Source organism: Triturus cristatus, chromosome 3_2, assembly GCF_964204655.1.
Source record: "Triturus cristatus chromosome 3_2, aTriCri1.1, whole genome shotgun sequence".
NCBI lineage: Eukaryota > Metazoa > Chordata > Amphibia > Caudata > Salamandridae > Triturus > Triturus cristatus.
Window position 1 is genome coordinate 200,557,199 of NC_140584.1, and position 23,070 is coordinate 200,580,268.

The 23,070-nt window shown below is 42.7% G+C and overlaps 1 protein-coding gene across 2 annotated transcripts in view; it reads left to right on the forward strand.

Moving 5' to 3' along the window:
- The window catches only part of OSBPL11 (oxysterol binding protein like 11), a 305,858-nt gene that overhangs the window by 77,381 nt on the left and 205,407 nt on the right, over positions 1-23,070 (forward strand). For both annotated transcript variants that reach the window (XM_085647503.1, XM_085647504.1), the window contains exons 3-5: positions 3,053-3,228; positions 6,367-6,446; positions 13,657-13,842. In XM_085647503.1, coding sequence (XP_085503629.1) covers positions 3,053-3,228; positions 6,367-6,446; positions 13,657-13,842 — 442 coding nt within the window. The remainder of the gene's footprint in view (positions 1-3,052; positions 3,229-6,366; positions 6,447-13,656; positions 13,843-23,070) is intronic.

Here is a 23,070-nt window from a genome sequence, read left to right on the forward strand (position 1 = left end):
CAGATCTGCAGTTGTGGCTGCTCAACCTGACCAGAGGCGGATTCCTAGCTCTTCCTACGTTCCCCTTCCCCAGCACACCTCTCCCCTCCATGAGATGATCCTGATTGATGGGTCCCTGATGGTCAGAGGACTCTGCCAGGATCCTGGCTCCACATAAATCTGTTGGAGCTACAGGCCATGCACCTGGCTTTGAAGGCCTTCCTGCAGTTCCTCAAAGAAGGCGGGTGCAGTTTCTCATGGACAACACCACTGCCTGGTGGTCTTGAATAAGCAGGGTGGAGTTGGGTCCTTTGCCATGGTGGAGGCTTGAACATTTCTGGAATTGGCTGGTGCATCAATGCCTATCCCTGATGGTGAACCACCTGGCAGGACCTTTAGACACCATGGCAGAAGAGCTCATTTGAATGGTTGTTGCATCCCAAGGTAGTGCAAGGCATTCTCCTACAGTTGGGGAGCAAGGCTTCTTCCTACAGTTGGGGGAGCCCAAGTTGGGTACCTGGTTAGATCTCTCCACGATCGTCAAACACACAGTGTTAAAACGTCTGCACATTGGAGTTCCCAAGAACGCTCTCACTAGGAAACGGGAGAACAAGACACTTGTCTCTCCTTCCCAATTTCTGAAAAAGACCAGGAACAACCAGATCCAAGTAATTCTAGTGGCTCTGAATTGAGCCTGGAGAGTGTGTTAACTGGAACTTCTGGCCATGAGCATTTGTCCTCCGTTCATGCTGCTGCATCGGGAGGATTTTGTGTTGCAGCAACAGGGCAGGGTTCTGCACCAGGTCCTGAGCACTCTACACCTTCCTGCATAGAGGTTGAGTGGTAGCAGTTGACTGTGTTCAGTCAACCACCGGGGGTGTGGATGTGATTCATGCTGCCAGACGTCCCTCCTCAAAGTCTATTAATGCTGGGTGCTAGGACACATTTGTAATGTGGTGCGGCGTCCTCAACACAGAACCCTTACAAACCAAACTATTGGATGTTTTGTTTGTTTTGTCTTGGGCCCACCAAGGCCTTATTGTGGGCACTCTGAAAGGTTATTTTGGCCTTTTTGCATTTTCAGGACTGACCTTGTTTAAATCACCTGTTGTCGATGAGGTTTATGATGCCACAGTAGGTTTATGATGCCACAGTAGGTTTATGATGCCACAGTGGGATCTTAACGTGGTCCTGATGTTCCTCATGTGCACACCTTTCGAGCCAAGGCACAGCTGCTAGTTGCTTCTTACTTTAAAACCGGTCTTCCTCATTGTGATCACCTTAACTCGTCGCATGAGTGAGCCCCAGGCTCTCTCGGTGCAGTCTCCCTACACAAACTTTTCCCCATACAGACTAGTGTTGAGTAGAAGAGTGGACCTTTTGCCGAAAGTTGACTCCTTTTAACATTGGATATTCTTTGCTCCGACTCAGCCCCTCAAAAGAAGAGGAGAGACTTTTCAGCTGGACCGCAAAAGAGCTTTAAGATTCTACACCCATCACACCAAGGACCCACAGGTGGACGATCGGCTTTTAGTAGGGTTTGTTGGACCAAAGAAAGGTAAAGTGATGCAGAAACTGACTGGTGAAGGTGGGTAGTCCTCTCCGTTAAGAGCAGCTATGCATTGGTTAAGAAGCTACCTCTGGAATAGCTGAGGACTCATTCTACCAGTGCCAAAGTTGCTACCACTGCTTTGGCATACAGCCTATTTTTGACATCTGTCAGGCCGCGATTTGTGCGTCTGTGTACACATTCACAAAGCACTTTCGCTTTGACAACCAGGTCCGGAGGACAGAACATTTTATCCTTTTGGTCCTGCAGAACATTTGGTCTGAGACCACTACACTGAGCCTCAACCATTGGGAAGTACTGCTTTAGTATGTATTCTGAAATGAGGAGTCAGTGGTTAAAAATAGCCCTAGGTAGAACAAGTTACTTATCTTCGTAAGACTCTTTCTGATGAATACTCTATCAAACCACAGACTCCTATCCACCCTCACACCTCACTATTCCGTGGAGTGACCTCTTTTACCATCTAAAAAGGTCCCAAATTGGAGATTTGAACATGAGTATCTCCAATTCTTCATGCTCTATATCTGAGGGAGCGGAAAGAGTCGGACAAGAAACTGGACGTCAACGGGCAGTGGTGGCACTTATTGGAACTATGCTCCATCACTTCTGGGGCATAACAAGGCCATAGCAGAGTTCATGGCGCCAGCCCATGGTGACTAAGAGCACTGCTGTGAAGGAGTCTAGATTGTCTGGCACCCTGGAAATATTCTAAAGGTGAGGAATTTGCAGATGGATGACATATCCATCAGAAAGAGCTTTACCACAGTTAAGAAACTTGTTACATGAGCCTTTTCATATAATACATTTCTTCTGAAACCTTCTTGGGGTTTGCTTTAGGTTAAATGCAATACAAAAATAAATTCTCCCTGTCGGTTAAAGTTTGTCATTTACACCAGTGCGGTTAGTCGCAGTGCTTTCGTGTCACTTTATCTCTGTATTCTCTACCCTTTCCTTCTGTCACCAGTATGCTCTCTTCCTCTCAGTCCATCTGTCTCCCACTGTACTCTTTATTTATTTATTTTTTCTCCCCCCCCCCCCCCTACTTTTTTGTTTCCTTGTACTTTCTCCATCTCTGCTCTTCTCTACCCTTCTACTTCTGTTCTCCTGTCTCTACTATGTATTTCTATCTCACTCCCGGTCTCCTGTTCTTCGAACCACATCTTATTTTTTTTAATTTGTCCATCTTTGCTTTTTCTATCCTCTCTTCTCTCTTTTCTCTCTTTCACTTCTCTCTACATATTTCGGTCACAATGTTTCTCCCTAGGGGTCAGCAGACAGCTTACAAAGGTCTACTTTGAAAAAGTCATCTTCACTCCGTTAAAGAATGATCTGGACAGCTGGGCTCTGCACTTTGAAAGGTTTTAGGAACCAACACATATGCCTTTATTTAAACCATAGCTTATTTAATGTTGTTTAAGAGGATGCTAATCACAAGTTTTTTTTTTCATTTTTGTAAAAAATATTTGAAGCCTTTTTATATAACCCCCAAATTTGTGTGTGCAGGTTCTTTGTCTTGAACAATGAGGCTGGGCTGCTGGAGTACTTTGTCAGCGAGCAGTTAAGGAATCAGAAGCCCAGGGGCACCCTGCAGCTTGCTGGAGCGGTCATTTCACCCAGTGATGAAGACTCCCATACCTTCACAGTGAACGCTGCAATAGGAGAACAGTATAAACTTAGAGGTAGGGTCTGTGCTCACACCTTTGTCTGTCTCCTATACTACACTGGAACAACGTGAAATAAATTGGCACTTTATTCTCATTTATTTCGAAAATACTGTGATTGCCATTTTCTGGCCTGTAACGCTGAAAAATTATGACATTGTGAAAGCCTGGTATGCACCTGTTTGTATCTGCCTGAGGCAGATTTAGTGGTTGGAATCAGATTAAAAACTGCTCCCCGTTCACAGTGCATGAGAGCTGTCAAAATACACACAATGAGCAACGTAGGCATGGCAACCGGGAGCACAACTTTGCAACAATGTCCTCGTCAACACGCACAATACAGACTATAGCAACATATGTAGTGCATGCATGTAAACAAGGAGGAACAAGAAATACTCCCAGAGAAATTACAACATCCCCCTAGAAAGGCAAGTAAAACATGATGGCTCCAAGGATAATGTGAGAACTATACCTTTATCAGTTGTAATCATGAATGAAGCTGTACCGAGATATTAAAATCTAGCCTCTTTTTACTGCCCCTCTCAAGATTTGACATCAACTTAACCAAGGCTTAGAATAGACACAAACTCCTACTACATAAACACTGTAAAAATCGATACATCTTGGATACATTCTCAAGTGTGATTGGAAAAAAAACATATTTGATGTAAAAAAATGATATATCACACTGAATTTGATGTAAAAAGTGAATTGGTTGCTTACTAGTGCTTCTTAGATGGTCAGAACTTGGTGTCTTGAGGGAAGAACATTTTTGTAGACTACATTTCTGGTGATTACCACCCTATGTTTACTACATACATTTCACAAGACACTAAGGGATCAATCAGACAGACCCATCTTGTCAAGTATATGGAGTCTCGCTGAAAATCTTTTTGCTCTTGTTAACAAATGTTTCATTGTTACTGAATTAATATTGCATGTACAGAATACAGAAGATTTTAGCAGATTGAGGGGATTGCCCCGGCAGTCTGAATATATATTAGTTATTCTTGACGTGAAAAGTTTCTTCACAACATTAAAGAAAGGGATGGTTTATATGCAGTTAACTATTTAGTGAAAGAATCATTCTTTCAAATCTTTGAGGTGCGACTGGATTTTATTCTGCATCATCAGTACTTTATCTTTAATGAAACCTTTTTTGTCAAGTCCAGGGGATTTCCAACGGCTCGTATGTGGCCCTGCAGTATGCCAATCACCTAAAGGGATCCTGGGAGAGAACTGTGGCATGGAGTACAACATACAAACGTTGGCACAAATATCCCACTTCGACTCCCCTATGCTGATGATTTACTGTGGGTCAGGGCTGGGGAGATAGAACAGAATTGCATTTCAGCCCTCAATGCGAAAGATCAGAATCCTGGCTTCACATACAAATAAAGCAAGAAATAAATGCAGTTCTTAAAGATAAAGTTCTGCGCCTGTAATGTTGAGCTAATTACCAACATAATGTAGTCCTCGATCAAATCAGTCCTTCATGACCACCGCTGGCACCCTACAAATTCTATTCAGTGTATGCCATTGGGTTAGCTTTTGTGGACCCAAAAGATTTGCACAGGAGATTCTGATGTTAAGATGGAGGCCTCAAAGATGCTTATAAGTTTCCATGCTAGAGAATACACGGAGAAAGTAATTTCTTCATCAATATATGCGGCACAGAATTGAAAGACACATCACCTACCATGTGGCCATTAAGGCAAGTAATGAGATTTCTCTTTCCAGGTTTATTACAACACGTATAAAGAGAAGGAAGCAGTTGCTTGGATTGTCGAACAAGCATTGAATAATCTTGAAACTTGATCCTGATCTTAAGTGTAGGGGTTTCTCCTCTAGGATGCCTTTAAAGTAGTTTAATTACCTTAACTTGCATCTAAAGTAATGTAGGAACCACTCCATTAACAAAAACTATTAAAATAAAAAATAATTGAAAGAATTAAATGTTAAAATCAATAAACAATCATTACTTATATTTAAAAGTACGGTATAGTGTAAGATTTAATTTTTGGGGCAAGAAAGTGTTAATCTAATATACAATAATTCAACAAATATTCACCAACAAACTAAATATTCATATAGTGTGGCAAGGCATAGAGGGAGTTTTAGGCTAGTTTGGTTGTTTGTGTGATGAACAATGTTTGGAGTATATCTTTTGTTCAGCCAAATAATATTTTTATTTGCTGAAATGTTCTTTATTATGATGACAATTCGTATATGATTTGAAGAAGAATAACGTAATAATGAATAATTATTTTTTTATTTTTTTAAAAACACTATTAACACATACAGAAACATAAATGCACCTTGCCTCATTACATCATATTCCAACGCAGTATCACCATTAGCATAGTGTCCTTTCCAGATAAGCCACAAAAATCAGTATCCCTACACACCCCACCTGCGATAGCCACCCCCAATAATGAATAATTGTTCTGAAATACATAAGATTGTATGTGCACTGATTCTTTGGGTTAGGGCGGTACCTTTATCCTTCCCTAACCTTTATCCTTCCCTAGTAAATGAAAGTGACTCTGATAGGTTTGTAGAATTCCATGCAAAACTCTGCTTCTTTAAGTTCAACTCAAAAGACGCGGTGAAAATACCCATTAATCTTCCTTTTCTCCGCAATGATCACTGTTTCATTTGGTGACTAAAAAACGCTACCCATATGTGACACCCCTCTCCCCCCCCCCCCCCCCCCCCCCCCCAATATATTTGGGTTCTCACAACACCGGTTAGTGGCTTGTATTTCAGGCATGCAACCTCACCTGTAAACATTTGATCTGAGAGCTGGGGAGAAATGCATTTACATGGATAATTATTGCCTGGGCATGAGTGATGGCTTACTGATTGGAAATAACTTTTTTCAGACCTTCACTTAACCTAATTAAATGCTCGCATCTCTCCTGCAGTGCTCTTGCACCCCCTTTAGAGAGACCACAGATGATCTTTAGTGGCACCCTTATGCAAAACTTAACTTCATAGAGAACTCTATCTGGACTCTTGTTTCAGACATCCTGGTGATCAATCAATTTCAACAAGTCTAGGGTGTCTGGAAATGTTCAGGACTTCCAAAGTGTGTTTCATTACATTGCCTATATTTACTGTATCGGCCTCTAAAAGTTTTATTTGTATTTTTAGCCACAGACGCGAAAGAAAGGCAACACTGGGTCAGCAGACTTCAGATATGCACACAGCATCACACAGAAGCCATCGGAAAGGTATTTTGAGTAGTGGTTTATCTTCACGATTGATAATTGTAGGGTTTGGGTTTTATGGCACTCTCTAATATATACATGTAAAGAGGCAATGATCTATGGCTTGAGGAGCCTGGAGATAGATTAATGCTTCAATAAGAGTGTTCCTGTGGAAATCGTTGATAAAGTTACTGTATGATTATCCACAAAGGTCACACCTGAGTCATCAATTACCATTATATATATATATTTTTAATGAACATAGAAACATTAACTATATATAATGTGGAGTAATTGTACTAAAGGAGGATTGATGCACCAGTGATTTTATTAATTTTTGAGTACATTAGTAGTTCTTGACAATTGTGTATAATTCAGTTGCAAGTTTGTATTTTGGTATTCACAAAAAGCATATATTTTAAAATATAAAAGTAATTTAATATCTACACGAGCACAAAAGCACTAGCTAAAGTAAACAAGCATTGGCATGGCCAATAGGTCTCGCCTTTGGTAGGTGTAAGTAGTTTTGGTGAATGAGTGCTTTATAAGTAATATTTTGCAAAGTGTCCTCTAAAAGAAAATGTTGTACCAGTTGTAGCAGTGTAGTTGAAGGCCTATAAAAGGTTTGTTTGGGCAAGGCCCTAAATCTCTGCGTACTAGATACATAAGAGGCTGTTTCTGGAATGACAATATGTCAAATTACAGTGTGCTGCTCCTCAATTATTAGAATTCACATAGGAAAGGCACACGCATTCAGTCCACGGAGGAGAGAGCGAGACGCAGCTCGCTAGAGTGCGAGTGAGTTAAATGGGGAAATAGGGTTAAAATAAAGGAGGAGGAGAGATATAGAAAGAGGGGATGAGACAATAACCGGGAGAATGCGAGAGGCGCGAAGGGGCTAGGTTTAGAGTTTTTAACAGAAACGCATAGGAGGGGTGCAGGGGAGAGAGAGTAAGTGACCTTTAAAAAGAGAAAGGTAGGCACCTGGAGAAGGTGAGGGGAAAGAAGCGTAGTCCATTTCTTTTTTTAATTTTTTTTTTTAAGTAAAGCTAAGTTGTGATGAAATAAGGTTACGAACAGGCCATGTGGTGTGTTATGAAGACAGTGAATTAAACATTTCTGATAGAGCGAATCACTTTATTTATCATTGTATTGTAATTGCATTTATATAGCGCTTACTACCCTGGACTCAGAGACACTCCAGCTGGTTTGAGCTAGCGAGTCTCAAAATAGCCCTTTCCAGGTTTTGGTGGCAAGGTACGGGGGAGGGTTAAATTCCAGTACTTGTTGGCTTATCTCAAGTGGGAGTAACATGCTGAGAATTAAACCAGTTTAATTCTTAATGTGAGCTAAGTGAAAAGGTCCGGGTTGGAGGACAGTTCCGGTGTCGTTAAAAAGTATTTGTTTTTGGGCCTTTGAACCATAAATCGCTTTATGTACCTCTTATTGGTACGTGTCCTGCTTCAGATTACACCAGCGTGTACCCAGGCCATTGGGGGCGCCCACACTACATGCTCACGTTAAATTGAACTGCCCACATACAAGTGATTGGGGAACATACTTATCGATTAGATTTATATAGCGCTGCTAGATTCTGACGGGTGGCAGAGCGTTGCAACCAAGCCTTCTGTCACCATGTAAACAGAAGCTGTGTGCAGGGGTAGACGGACAGCTGTGATATATAAGCATTCCTCTGCACACTAGTTCCCAGCAGAGGCTCTCTGTGCGCTCTTCCATCAGCAAGGGAAGTGTGTGTGTGTGTGTGTGTGTGTGTGTGTGTGTGTGTGTGTGTGTGTGTGTGTGTGTGTACGTGTGTGTGTGTGTGTACGTGTGTGTGTGTGTGTGTGTGTGTGTGTACGTGTGTGTGTGTACGTGTGTGTGTGTACGTGTGTGTGTACGTGTGTGTGTGCGTGTGTGTGTGTACGTGTGTGTGTGCGTGTGTGTGTGTACGTGTGTGTGTGTGTATGTACGTGTGTGTGTGTGTATGTGTGTATGTACGTGTGTGTGTGTGTATGTGTGTATGTACGTGTGTGTGTGTGTATGTGTGTATGTACGTGTGTGTGTGTGTATGTGTGTATGTACGTGTGTGTGTGTGTATGTGTGTATGTACGTGTGTGTGTGTGTGTGTGTGTGTACGTGTGTATGTGTGTGTGTATGTGTGTGTATGTGTGTACGTGTGTATGTGTGTGTGTGTATGTGTGTACGTGTGTATGTGTGTGTGTGTGTGTGTACGTGTGTACGTGTGTATGTGTGTGTGTGTGTGTATGTGTGTGTGTATGTGTGTATGTGTGTGTACGTGTGTATGTGTGTGTACGTGTGTGTGTGTGTACGTGTGTATGTGTGTGTACGTGTGTATGTGTGTGTACGTGTGTATGTGTGTGTACGTGTGTACAGACGCGAAAAGGTGATCTATAAACCTATTCACGCCAGTGAGGATAGACGACCCATTTTACCGCCAGCTCTGAAGTGCCTGTACTTTACCATTAGAAGAGACATTTTATTATATAGGCGCTGCATGTGTGTGTAATCACACTGGCCTCTGCCCGACCGAGCGGCACCTATCACACTTGCGAGGTAAAACACAATAGCTCCGCCTGTAAACCGGGGCAGTGCAGGCGGTGTATATTTTCGCTTGTGTGCAGGCACAGCGCAGGGGCAGTTACGCTCACGCCTGCTTCTCCTGCACGAGCCGGCTTCTTCTTTTTATGTCGACCTCTTGAAAGCTCCTGGCTGGGAGGCGCTTGGCAGTGCCTTATAAGAGAGAGGGTGCAATGTGTTACATTTAAATACGTGTATTGTGCCCATGCGGTGCATTTCTTGAGGGTGCTGCAGCCTGCGCACAGCTGCCATCCGCCTACCGCTGAATTTGAACATTTGATCTGCAAGTTTCCATATATCGGACGTTCAAATCGATTATCTTGAAGCCGATGTTTACTTTATATGTTTTACATCACGGGTAAAATGCACAGGCTGTTGATACGAAATCGTGCTATAGACATTCCTAAGTGTTCGAGCGATATTGTGCAACTTTTAATCCTTTGACCAACAGATTTTTTTTTTTTTTTTTGAAAAACCTTTATTACAGTTTCAGAGACATACAAGTATGGGCCTACAACCAACAGGCCGGCCGCCAATGCACACTATAAGCATAGACACATCTTAACAGCCACATCGGTGAAGCAATAAGAGAGCTACTGGAGTGCTAATCAACTCAGCCAGCCGCAGCCCATAGACAAAGAAAGGTTTCATATTTTTAAAGAAAACGAAAAACATCACACACACAAGGCAGAGGAGGTCAATAGTAGTAACATGTGCTCCCCGTATCGAAGGGGTAAACAAACACAGACCAACAGATTTTGTTTCAGGTTGTTCTGCCAAAAAACAATAATTTAAAAGCCATTCTTCATAGAACCCCGAACATTTAACGTAACGTCATTACAAGGAAACAAGGAACTAAACAATTCATGGGCAACAGCGCCACCTAGTGCAATATTTGGATATCATCAACATTAAATGAGAAGGTTGTAACTGTGATCACTTTCAAAACGAGAATGGGGGCGCGGCTTCGAGGCTGAAAGCTGTAAAGTCATTAGTAACAGGATACTGGATGCCTGTAGAGGTTGAGGGCATGTACATCGTTTACCTTGCGGGAGCGAGCAGCAGCAGGCACGATAATTGCAAACAGATGGCGCCGCTGCTCGCTCCCGCAAGGTAAATGCCATACATGCACGAGCACTAATTGGAAACAGTGCAAAACATGCAAGAGTGTCCACAAAAGCCCGGAGTGATTCCAAGAGGTCACTCCAATGCAGCGCTTGCGCGCTGCGTAGTCGAGACCTAAAAAGAAAAGTGAATAGAATGTGCACTCTTTATTGTACGAAAAGATCTGTCAATTTCCAGTTGAAAGTTGCAGGTTTGGCCCCATGACCATAAACGTGAATAGACCTTACTCAGGAAAGTTTAAAATAGAGCGAACATTTGTCATTATGTAGTTTGTTATTGGCACTCTGGATAAACCTTCAATTTAGCGGTTAAGTGATAGTATTACAATAATCAGCAGAGTAAGAGTGGTGACAAAATACTTATTCAAAGAAGTGATTTCAAGGTAAGAGGTCAAGACCTAAAACAAACATAAGACTTAATCTGGAGACTGAGTTAGTGACGACTCCATTTGAAGGTCCATAAATAAACACCGGGAAACTATTGGGTCTCTTGTCTCGTTCTTGCCATTAGGTTTAAATACTTTTCTTATTTACATTTTCTTGCTGTGTTCAACTATCCCTGGGATAATATAAATGGGTACATCAAGCTCTGAAGCGAACAACAAGCAACCCCCCCCCCCCCAAATAATTCCCCGTTCCAGCCGTCTCCTCCCCTCCTCACCCACCGCTCCTGTATCAAAATCAGGTTGCTGCAACTTTAGAGTTTTCATCTTCTTGGGCACCATTCGTAGGCGTGTCTGGTCTTTTATATACCGTCATGATGTTGGCGGATTGTAGCATAATAGTCATCGAGCTTAGAGCGTTCCAAGATTTTTAGTGCTCTGAGGTGCTTTGGGAAGGACAGTTCGATTAAGTTTCTGCTAAAGTAGTCCAGTAAGCAGTCCCATTGTTTAGTGAAAGCTTTCACCTCGCCCAGCGCCAGTTTCAACAGTTTCTCCATACTTTGAATCAACCATAGTCTTTCGATCCATTTATGTTCAGATGGCGGTGTTTGCTATCCCCAGAGGCTGAGGATGGTTTGTTTGACTGCAAGCAGGAGGTGGGATATCGGTTTGCCTAGCATACTGTGAAGCGGATAGATATGTGGTATGGGTCATCCCAATAGAATTACCTTGGTGCACATGTCAGGTCTGACCCAGTGATGTGGTTAATAGTGGTCAGTATTGAGGACCAGAAGGAGTGCATTTTGGGAGAGGACCAAAGTATGTGGTAAAAGATCCTTCCGCCATGCATCCGCTCCAACAGAGAGGACTACCCCCTTTCTTCATTTACACTAGGCATGTTTGGGTGTAGTGCTAGAGGTATAATTTCTTTAGAAGAGTTTCTATCCCTCCAGAGTGAGAGGCATAGTTATTAGCCCAGATGATTTCCTCCTATTGATCCTGATATAGGGTGATGTTTAGCTCTTTCTCAAGTTCCCATGGGAATGCATGTTTGGTGGGCCACCATGTGGTATGATGGAAATGGCACATTTGTCATCTGTGCAGTGTAGAAGGTATTTTTCAAAGGGCGTAAGAGTTCTCGTTCCACCACCCTGTTTAATTCTAGGGTGCGATAGCCAATGGCATAACTGCAAGTATTGGTATTATTCTGCCTCTGGGAGGTTGTTCTCTTTTAGTTGCCCAAAGGATCTGTCCGAGCCCTAAATATACATCTACCTCAGGGTTTTGCACCCTCTCCAGCCATTTGCCACATGGGGTTCTGGCCAGGTCTGGTGTGAATTTACGGTTTCCCCTAAGGGTATGAACGGGGAGAGGAATGTAATGAGACCATGCTTAACCCCGACCTTGTCCCAGACCTCTAGTGTCGCCCTCGTGATTTTGGAGACGTATAGTGTTTTCATCCGGCCTGGTCGAGGGTGCCAGAGGATTTACCAAAGAATCTTGTTGACATATGATTGACATGCACCATTCCTTGTCAGTTTCTCGTTGTGTCCAGTGGAGAAGGTGTGTTGCGGCATAGTAATGGGCCAGATTAGGCATTCCCATGCCCCATAGTCGTGGACATAGTGTATCCTGTGTCCGACAAATCCTCTCTGCCTTGCCCTGCCATATAAAGGTATCGCAGATCGACTGAAGATAGATTGTGTATTGTCTTGGCATATGGAGGGTTAGGGAAAGAAAAAATATAGTACTTTAGGCAATCTAGTCCATTTGTTCGCTGTTTTCTACCGAGGGGAGAGAGAGAGAGAGACTTACATTTCCAGCTGTTAAGCTTGCACCGGACGCCTCATTTCAAGCGCTGGAGGTTGATATCTCTAGTTTTTGCTAGTGTGGAGGCCAGAGCTAGGCCCATAGTCTGTATGTGAGGGGACCCATTGCAGTGAAGTGAGCAAGTGCACCTGTTGCATCGTTGTCCAGGGGTTGGAGATATTTAAGATTTCGGATCTGGTGATGTTGATCCTGAAACCCGAACCTCCGTGGTAGAGATGAATCTCCTCCAGCACCTGGGGAGGGAGCCTTTGGGGTCCATTAAAGACAAGAGGATATTGTCACCAAACGCAGTCGGTGCAAGAGCTAGTTCTGCCAGACTGACTTGCAGGCGTCATCCCTGGCAGCTTCCAGACCACTAGACCCCCTTCTCAACACCTGCAAAATGACTACCAACTTGCTGAAAACGTAAAATAACGTAATAATGTTGTTTCTATATAAATATTATGGATTGCATTCCCTCGCTTGGTTCATCTGCATTACACTGTTTTAGATCATGCAGTACTTCTAAATCAACACTGAGAGTACTTTTCTACACAAGAACAACAAACAGACTTATTGTGGCTCAGTGCAAAACTGACCGTGAAGTTAGTCTCCAACTAGGTTCTAGGAGTCTGGCGAGCCATCCATTGTAATGAAGATACATCCGTTTAATGAGATACAGAAGTACAATAACGTATCATCTTTTGTAAATAAAGTCTCTTTTGTGAGATTATAATTTAATCTTGGGAGTTTCATTGGCTCTTCTCATTGTGCATGGATCATGTGCCAGCAACTTTGTGCCCAGTCTGCCTCTTGCACATGATGCTTCTCAGTTGAATGCTGTACATGATTCTTTACTGTTGTTCCCGGCATTGATCCTATTTTCCATCAATACGAATCTCTCACGGAGAGTCCCTTGATGTTGTACTCTAATTAGATAATCATCGTTGATAATACAGCAGTGTGTGCCTAGCTTTCGAAGTGTCGCCATTAGCACTCCGTGATGGGTAGGGGGACTCGAGGAGCCTGTACTAGAAGAGTCTCATTGGATTTGCAGAATGCAATGTCTTTATTGCATCTAAATCTAAATGTCACCGAGACCACTATACAGATGAGCACTTGTGAACACACAATAACATGCTTTGCTCACATTTTTTCATAACAGAAAAACAACACTTTCTCTCCGAATATTTACATGGCATTGTTGAACAAAAATCAGCTAAAAAGATGTGTATTCCCACATGGAGAGTACTTGGATATAAATTTGTTTGGCACACACCAAATGAATGCATGTTCTCAGTGTGCCCATTTTTCTCTCAGAACAATCCTCCTCTGAAATCTCGCAGCTTCTCCATTGCATCCCAAGGAAGCGGCAACTCCCCTGCTTTGCAGAGAAGACCGAGCCAAAGTGCTGCTTCCTTCTTCAGTGTTGGGCTTCACAAGGTGCCGCCGACCGGCAAAAGATCTCAGATTCTGCCGCCGGATCATCTAGTGGATGTCAGAGAGGTAAGTTGTGTACGTTTGAAGTTACATTCAATATACTTTGAGTTGTCCTTGAGTAGTCCTTGCTTTCTATGTAATTTTGACATATTTAGAAATGAATAACTAAGCGATAATTGATCTTGTTTCTGTATTTAAATGGCATTATCCTGTTGTAAGCCTAACCTAAAGTTAGATGTACAGCGCTGAGGTTCATTATTATGCTATTGAATTGGCTTGGTAGTTGGTACAGCATCAAAGTATTGTAAGATTGTAGTAAACATTTGATAGCTTAAAACATCAAGGGCTGTTGAATCAAGATGCTATCCTCTCCAGGCGCATCTTGTATAGACGAGGGTCATCATTTTTGGGCTATTATGTTTACTCCTTTTCTGTTCCCAATCATTGTTTATAGCTGTGTCATGTTTGATATAAATGGTGTAATTACGTGAATTTGTTTTAAAGTGAAGAACTTAGTTAGTCTCTGGGATTTTTAGGTCTCTGTTTTAGACAAAGCCTATTGTTTAATTAACATATACTTGTGGTGGGCTTTCGTTTAGCCTCTTGATTACGATTGAAAGGCTTTGTTGTCTGTTTTCATTCCCCATTCTTCATTTAATGCCTTTTTTTTCCCATACCTTGTTTTTTGCCCTGCTTAAGACTATTTCAGTTTGTGTTAAGGAACCTAGACAAGAGGCTCTCTGTGTTCCAGTATGGCGCCCCTTAGTTCCAAGTATTGGTAAAATAGGGAGCTGTCCAGTGAGAAGCCAGTTTGAAGTTCCTGAAAGGATTTTATATGGGTACCTTCCCACATGTCTTCATTCTAGATATGCCTATCCAGTCCCAGCTGTGAAACCCCTCTAGTCGCACCACCTTGTCCAGCTAACGGCCTGCCCAAAGGGGGGAGATCTCAAGGGTTACTCTCCAAGTAGCCCCAGTCCATTGCAGCGTCGCCCTCTGACTAGAACACCACTTTGGTCACATCTGGGAGCGACCCCAGGATAGGCGCACCATACAGCAGATACGTTATTTTATCCAAACTGATTAGTGCTATTTCACCCCCATCCTCCATTTCGTCACATCCCCGTGCATCCAGTCGTTCACCACCAGGGATTGTACCTAATCAAATGTTTTAACAAGTCCTCAAGTTACTTTGTTGCTACCTTCAGCTTTTTTTTTGTTTAATTCTCGAAATATTTGAGACCTGTTTCGAGTGTGATCCCATTTGCAATAGCCCATCCTTGGCTTCCACTACAGTAATTTTGCCTTTTCCCGTTCCTTCACTTGAGTAATGTGTGGTTTTCTGATGAAGAATATAGATTTGGGGTCACAACAGAGTGGTTGCATTGCCTTGCAGCAGCATGTAGGGACACTAGCACCACAGACGGCAATGTCATGCATATTTTGGGAATGCTTTTATTGCAGGTGGTTAATTTCAGCATAGCGGAGGGACCCTCCTAAGGAGAGAGCTATTGTAACTGGGCAGGTAACCAGTTATTTATGTCAGTGGTTATTTATTTGTTTTCCTTGAATCCAATACCTCTTTAAGTTGTTTATTAACAACTTTCTTTTCATAAAGTAATTCCTACTGTACTTCTGTATCTGAGCCATGTAAATAACCGTTGTTACTCTTGCACAATGTAATATTACTTAATTTACCAACTTCAAAAAGATGGAAGGCTTTGTCTGGATGCGAACTTCTGACATTCAGATCATTGAGTGTCTCAGCAGTGACTGTTCAATTCACTGAGCCATCCTGTTGGCTTATGACAGCTACAGCAGGGGGTAAACAGCGCTTACAACGAATTCTTTTCTCCGCATGGAATTACAACGCGGTTTTTACAACGACCACGTTGTAACAACGCATACCATTACCCCCGCGAGTCGTAACGACGACTTGCGGGGGGGCAGAAGGTGTTAGATTTAAAATCCAACACCTTCCCTACTGTTGCACAAACTGGAGTTGGAATAGTAAATACTATTCCAACATCCAGCGCCCCCCTCTAGAGCAAGTCGTTGCTAGGACTTGCAGGGTAATGGCATGCGTTGTTACAACGCGGTCGTTGTAACGACCGCGTTGTAATTGCAGGTGGAGAAAAGGATTGCGTTATAATGAGGCATATTCACAGCATGGTTACATATTAGGGATTTTAAATGGAAAGTGATATTTGTGAGTGTTTTTTCAAAATTCCGTCCCAAGGTTTTGTCCGGATACTTATTCTATTTTGAATACTGGTTAAACTACTGCAAAATCCAATTAATAGTGGACTCCTTTTGTCTACGTGCCACTTAAAATACTCTGAGCATTTATGCTTGCACTGAGCATCTGATCCTTAAATCTGGTCTAACTAGGATCCAAAAAGAGTCCTGGTAAAAAAATGTAGTGAGATCTACATTGCACCATGTGAGTGAATGTGGTATCCAGGGGCGGCTGGTAACCATTGAAAGTGGTGTGGTGAGCAAAGTACCCCATTGATTTCCAAAAAACAAAATTAAACAACATCTCCCTCCAAAAGCCAAAAAGAAAACATAAACACGAAAAAATCACTACACTGACCTGCATTACACATTTATAATAAAGAAAATTGAATGGTACTTACCCACGGGCTGCACGCCCTCCTATGTGTTATTATGCTGCCTGTGGTAGGAAGTGCTTCCCTTACCAACGCTGCTCTCATGCTGTTCTTCAGCATGAGAGAACTGCCAGGATTCGATGAAGCGGGTTGACTGGAGGCTGCTTCAGGCCCTGGAAGCCTATGCTTGCTCTCCACTCAGCTGTCTAAGAAAGCTCGGGTTGGAGAGCTTCAAAGGGCCCATTTCAGGCTGGCCATCGTAAGACAGCCGGCCAAACAGACATGCGCACTTTGGAGTGTCTGGCCAGGCACTGCTCCAGCCCTCCATGCTGCCAATCAGCAGAGGACACGCCCCACATTTCTCCGGTCTCAGGGGCAGGCTGGCGGTGGTGCGCCTCGGTGAAAAATAAAATGGCAATGAAATAATTTCATTGCCATTTTATGTTTCACTTATATGCGCGGCTCGCCGCGGGCGGTGGGTTCATGCACCCCTGTCCTCATGAATAAACCACTGCTGGTGATAACCCTGTTGATCATCGAGTGATACTGAAGTCGATACTTAAGAAGAAAATGCCATTAAAGAGAGTGTAGAATAAACCATTTTAGGATGGTGATTGATTTGAAAAGAGTGACCCTCTAAAAGTCTGCTCGGGTATTTATCTTGTTAGCAGTGAACGTGATCCAAAAGAGTGCAATACCCTCAAAATGAAGATGCGTTTATGGGTGTCGCGTGGCAAACGAGCACAACTCTGTTCAGTGGGTTTTCGGACTGGTTGTGGTGGTGAGTGGGGGTTCTACTCCTTACCCCAAAAAAATCTTCGAGGGTTTCAAACCGTGCAAATCACATCACTTTGTTAAAAGTATTGGCCAAGCCCATTCAACTATAAGTGGAGCTACCTAGCTCGCTGCTGCGTGGGAAACGCCAGTGTGCACGAATGTCCAGCCCAGCTGTGAGAAAGTGACCGAAATGAGCACAGTGTAAAGCACTGAGGACTTTACTAGGACAGTTCGAGCAGTGCTGGACAAGACCCGAAGCGTGTGGGAATCGGACTGCAATGAAACTGCTGCGTCCTTTGTATCTGTGGAATGCTGAGTCAGCCAGCGTGACTCGTGACGCATCATGCAGTCCGTCTCCCCCTTCCTTCCGCCCTGGACCAGGCGCGAATTGATTTGTTTTGCTTGGCACACTAAATGCAGCCGTCCGAGTGTTTTGTGCTGGTGAAGTAAGTAACGATGCGTGAAGTCTTCGTTGCTTGTAGGATTCTTTATTAAGTGAAATGTAACACACCCACAACCAGGTGCCGGCGCCGCATACCAGGATCTCCGACAACTGAATAACGTTGTCAGAATCCTGGCATGTGACGTTCGGCTCCCGAACATAGAATAACACTTGAACAAACACATACTACGCAACCTGCATCCTCGAGCCACACAGTAGACACGAGGATGCTCAAGGATGCCATCACGAGCACATATTACAACTTCTCCCTCCCCACAAGGAAATAAACGCAAATAAAAGCTTAACAACTATACAGAATTCACTGCAGCATAAGAGTACATGAATACAATGAAACAAGGCCTACCAGAAGCTATAACTCTAAGCATCAAGACAAAATATAGTCATTCAATTTTGTAGGTAATCTCCTACAACGAACCCCCAATTCTGAAGAGGAAACACTTGCATCTGAGTTTGTAACAACGGAGTGATCACCCACACAATGTTCCAAACTAGGAAGAATAACAGGAGTATGAATGGAAGGACTTCTAACATCACTAGGAAGAATAACAGGAGTATGGATGGAAGAACTAACATTGGAAGGCAAATCATGTAGTAAATGAACCCAATCAGACTCCTCTAATTCTTGACTGGATAACTTACGTAATGAATCAGCTTGAGAATCAGAAAGATGAACCAATGATCTTTTATTCCACCACCCTCTACGACCAAGTAAGGCGGATGCCTTACTGACACCAGTGACTTTCACTGGATGAGAATATCTTGAGATTCCCTTTGGCACTTTCTTGGGATTCTTAATAAGAACCCACCCACCAACTTCTAGTTGTGAAGAATCAAAAACTTTACCTTCATCATGAACACTTTTCATTTGGCTCTGTTTTTGAGCAACTCTAGCAGCTACCTCACTGTTGCAAAAATCTTTTTTATTTCTGTTAACCAACCACTTTGGACACAAGTTGGTATGTGCAGCTCTACCTCTTAGAAGCGAGAAAGGTGACACCCCAGTGGTACAATGAGGAGAGATATTGTAAGCCCATAGCTTAGCTTCAAGAAAATCTTGAGTATCCTGTTGAGAAGACAGAGCTGTTTGAATGGCATCTTTAACTAACCTGTTTGCTCTTTCAACCAGACCGTTTGACGTCGGTGAGTAGAGAGCAACTTTAAAATGTGTAACATCACAATCAGTAAGAAAGGAACTGAATTTTTGAGAAATAAAATGGGTACCATTGTCTGACACCAAAACAGAAGGCGAACCTTCAAGAGAAAACACCTTCTTCAAAAATTTTATAGCATTATGAGAACTCGGAGAGTCACAAAACATGTGATAAATCCACTTAGAGTGATAATCAATCAACAATATGATGTATTTCAGATCATGTTGCAACCACTCATAAGGGCCAGAGAAATCTAACCCAACTTTTTCCCAAGGTTTAGTGGGATAAGGTACAGGATGCAGTGGAGTGTTCATGACTTTCCATTTTTTGTCTGACAATAAACACTCTGGGCATGAGTCAATGAAATGTTTAACTTGTGATTCTAAGGATGGCCACCAATAGTATGACTTGATGAGTTGAGAAGTTTTAGAAATTCCCAAATGACCTTTATGAGCAAATTTGATAATGTCATTCCTAAGGGCGGCAGGAGGAACAAAATAATCATGTCGCATGACTATGTTGTTAACCAAAGACAATTCAGGTGCCACCATGGCAAAAGCTCTCAACTCATTCGAAAGTTTCCTACTCTCTGGCCAACCTTTTACAATGTACTGAGACACAAGTTTAAGATTAACATCTTTAAGCTGTGCTTCTGACCAAGAATCCTCAGTAATATTTGGGCAAGAAGAAACAGCATCGAGAGTAGCAATAACACATTCTGTATCTTCTGAATTCTCAACTTCTGAGGGATCGTGAAAAGCCATGCGAGAAAGGCAATCAGCCCTGAAGTTCTTCCCTCCAGATATATGTTTAATTGAAAAGTGAAATTCTTGCAACTTAGACAGCAGTCTAACCAATCTAGCGGATGCCTTGCCCAGACCATTCCCAGTTAATAACTGTGTCAGAGGTTTGTGATCGGTGAAAAGATCAAATTGACGACCCCAAATATAATTCCTGAACTTCTCAATGGCCCAAACACAAGCAAGAGCCTCGCGTTCAATGGTACTGTAATGGGTTTCAGACGGTTTTAACATTCTAGAGGAAAATGCGATTGTGTGCTCTTTTCCTGCAACCCATTGACCCAGAACAGCACCCAATCCAGTGAGGCTAGCATCCACCATGATGAAGCATTTAGATGAATCATGAAATGGTTGAAGGGCAGGTGCATCCATAATAAGTTTCTTAACTTTAAAGAAAGAAGAAGAAACTTCTTCGGACCACTCAAATTTTGAACCTTTACGGAGGAGAGAACGTAGGGGCTCCACCGTTTGTGCGTATCCCTTAACAAAGCGGGCATAGTACTCTGCTAGCCCTAAGAAAGACCGCAGTGCATCCTTGTCTTTGGGAGGGGAAGCATGATCAATGGCCTTGATAAGAGACATTTTCGGCTTAATACCCTCAGGAGAAAGTGTATGACCCAAATATTCTAACTGTTGTGTTGCAAATTTACATTTCTCTGTCCTGATAGTCATGCCTGCCTGTTCTAACTTGCTTAACACCGAGGATAATTTGCTCAAATGGGTATCCCAATCCTTAGCATAGACCAGTATGTCGTCTTGATAGGCTTGTACCCCGGTAATGTTCTTAAATAGATTGTCCATAATTTTTTGAAATACACTGGCTGCAGAAGCCAAACCAAAAGGTAACTTAAGATATTTAAATACACCAAACGGTGTAACGAAAGTTGTGAGTTCCTGGGAATCAGCTGTTAAGGGAACCTGATGATAAGCTGAACGCAAATCAATGAGTGAAAAAAACTTGGCCCCTCCCAAATTTGCCAGAAGTTCATGAATCTTGGGAAGGGGATGGCAGTCAATTAGAATGTTGTTATTCAAAGTGCGCAAGTCCGCACATAATCTGACCTCACCGGATTTTTTCCGGACGATAACAATGGGAGAAACCCATTCAGAGGATTCACAAGGAGCGATGACGCCATCATCACACAGTTTTTCAAGAACAGCTTTAAGTTCATCCTTAGCACTAAGAGGCAAGGGACGTACTTTGTGCACAAAAGGTTGGGCATCTGACTTCAATCTAATTTGATGCTGATACCCTTTAACGGTTCCTAACTTCTCAGAAAACAACTTTGGAAAAGTATCCAACAGTTTTTTGATGTCAGAGTTGAAATCAACAAGACCTAGACAATCAGTAATTGGTTGCAAATCACTTCTAGATCCCGCAGGACTATAACCCTGAGGGGGATCTCCAAGAACAATTGGATTGTCTGAACCTGGAATAAGGTGTAAACCCATTTTGGCCAAATCTTGCCATCCAATGATGTTACGTCCTCTAACCGCAACATAAACTTTAGTAAAAATTGATCTTCCTAAGCATTCTAATCTATAATTGAAATATCCCAACATGTCTATGTCAAACTCCCCGAAAGCTTTCGGATTGATGTCAGTTTGACATAGAATGATAGAACCTTTCCATTTATCATGAAACATGACATCCGATAAAATTGTTATGGGAGACCCAGAGTCTGCCATTATGGGTATTTCCACGGTACCAAAGTATGCAGTTCCTAAAGGACCCCTCACGGCATGAGAAGTATGAATGAAATTGCATTCAATAGACACTACCATGTCTTGAAACTGGTCTGAACAATCATTTACAGCCACAGAGTAATCTACGCTATTGATGCTAGTGGACCTTTTTGACGATCTACATAAACCTTGAAAATGACCAATCTTTTTACATAAAATACACCTTTTACCAATAGCCGGACACATTGGATAGTTACTCAGGTGTGATTTAGAACCACATCTATAGCAGAACGTATTTCCTTTCTTGAATGATTGTTTGTTAGGTTTATGTGTGGAAATAGCGTTCACAGAGTTGACCACATCTTGTGTAGGCATCTTGGAAAAGTTGGACGATTGGTCTTGTTGGAGGACCTTAGAAGTAACGATGGATCTCTCTATGCTCTTTGCAATGTCAATTGTTTCTTGAAGAGAAGGTTTCCTGCAACTAAGAAGACGTTGCTGAATTTTCTTTGAAAAGCAAGCAAAAACAAATTGATCGCGAATGTAAATCTCAGGGTCAGCCTCAAATTCACATGTTGAGGCTAAAACTCGTAATTGTGCAATATACTCTTCCACGGATTCTTCTTCACTTTGTTTCCTTCTAAAAAAATTATGCCTCTCAAGCATGACATTTGACTCCTGATCATAATGATTTGCGAGTCTTGACAACGCCTCTTTATATACGTTCCAATGATCAGCATCACCAGCTTCACCAGCAGGGGTTGGGAATTTAGGTAGATTCTCAAAAACGTGTTGTGCAGCCAGACCAAGACAACCGTAGAGAATTGCTACTTTACGCTGAGCAGGGAACTTAACAGCATCAATTGCTACAATATGATTTTCAAATGCTTTTACCCATTGACGCCACGGAATGCTGGGTTTCCCAGGTTGCTGCAAAAAAGGAGGTGGTTGCGCAAATTGCTGTGGAGAAGCCATTCTTCTGATAACAATTAATGTTAGAAACGTAAGTTAATGAAGAAATGGAGGTGAGATAGTTTAAATCTAAAAACAGTGTATAGGCAATGTGAAAGATATATTGCGATGAGAAAAAGAGACTAAAAGTATGTAAATCAATAATTGGAAGGTGAGCCTGTCACCGAATACGAAGGCTCCAAAGTAAATGACTTAAAATTTTTAAACAGAGAAGGTGTGCCTGTCACCGTAGAAGCGTGCAGGCTAAATCCTACCTGAACACGAAGAAAATGCTGTTCTCTCTGTGAAGTATCAAAGGTTACCAAGGTAACGAGTTCAGCAGGCTCAGATAAGGCTGCCGCAGTCAACGCGCGTATGCGTCATGCATTACTGCGCATGCGCGAAGGTACGCGTGACAGGCGAATAACAAGCGCCGAGACACAGAGACAGCCAAACTTGAAAATCAGGGTCCGGAAGGTCACCGTGTGAGCGAAGAGGATCCGGAACGCAGGATCGACGAAAACTCCCGCTGAAAGACGTTGAAAGCAATGAGCAGGAACTCGCCGATACTTGAAAAGTCCTGGCTGGTGGGTGTAGGACGCGTAGCTTCGTCCGCTCGTCGCCAGATGAAGTAAGTAACGATGCGTGAAGTCTTCGTTGCTTGTAGGATTCTTTATTAAGTGAAATGTAACACACCCACAACCAGGTGCCGGCGCCGCATACCAGGATCTCCGACAACTGAATAACGTTGTCAGAATCCTGGCATGTGACGTTCGGCTCCCGAACATAGAATAACACTTGAACAAACACATACTACGCAACCTGCATCCTCGAGCCACACAGTAGACACGAGG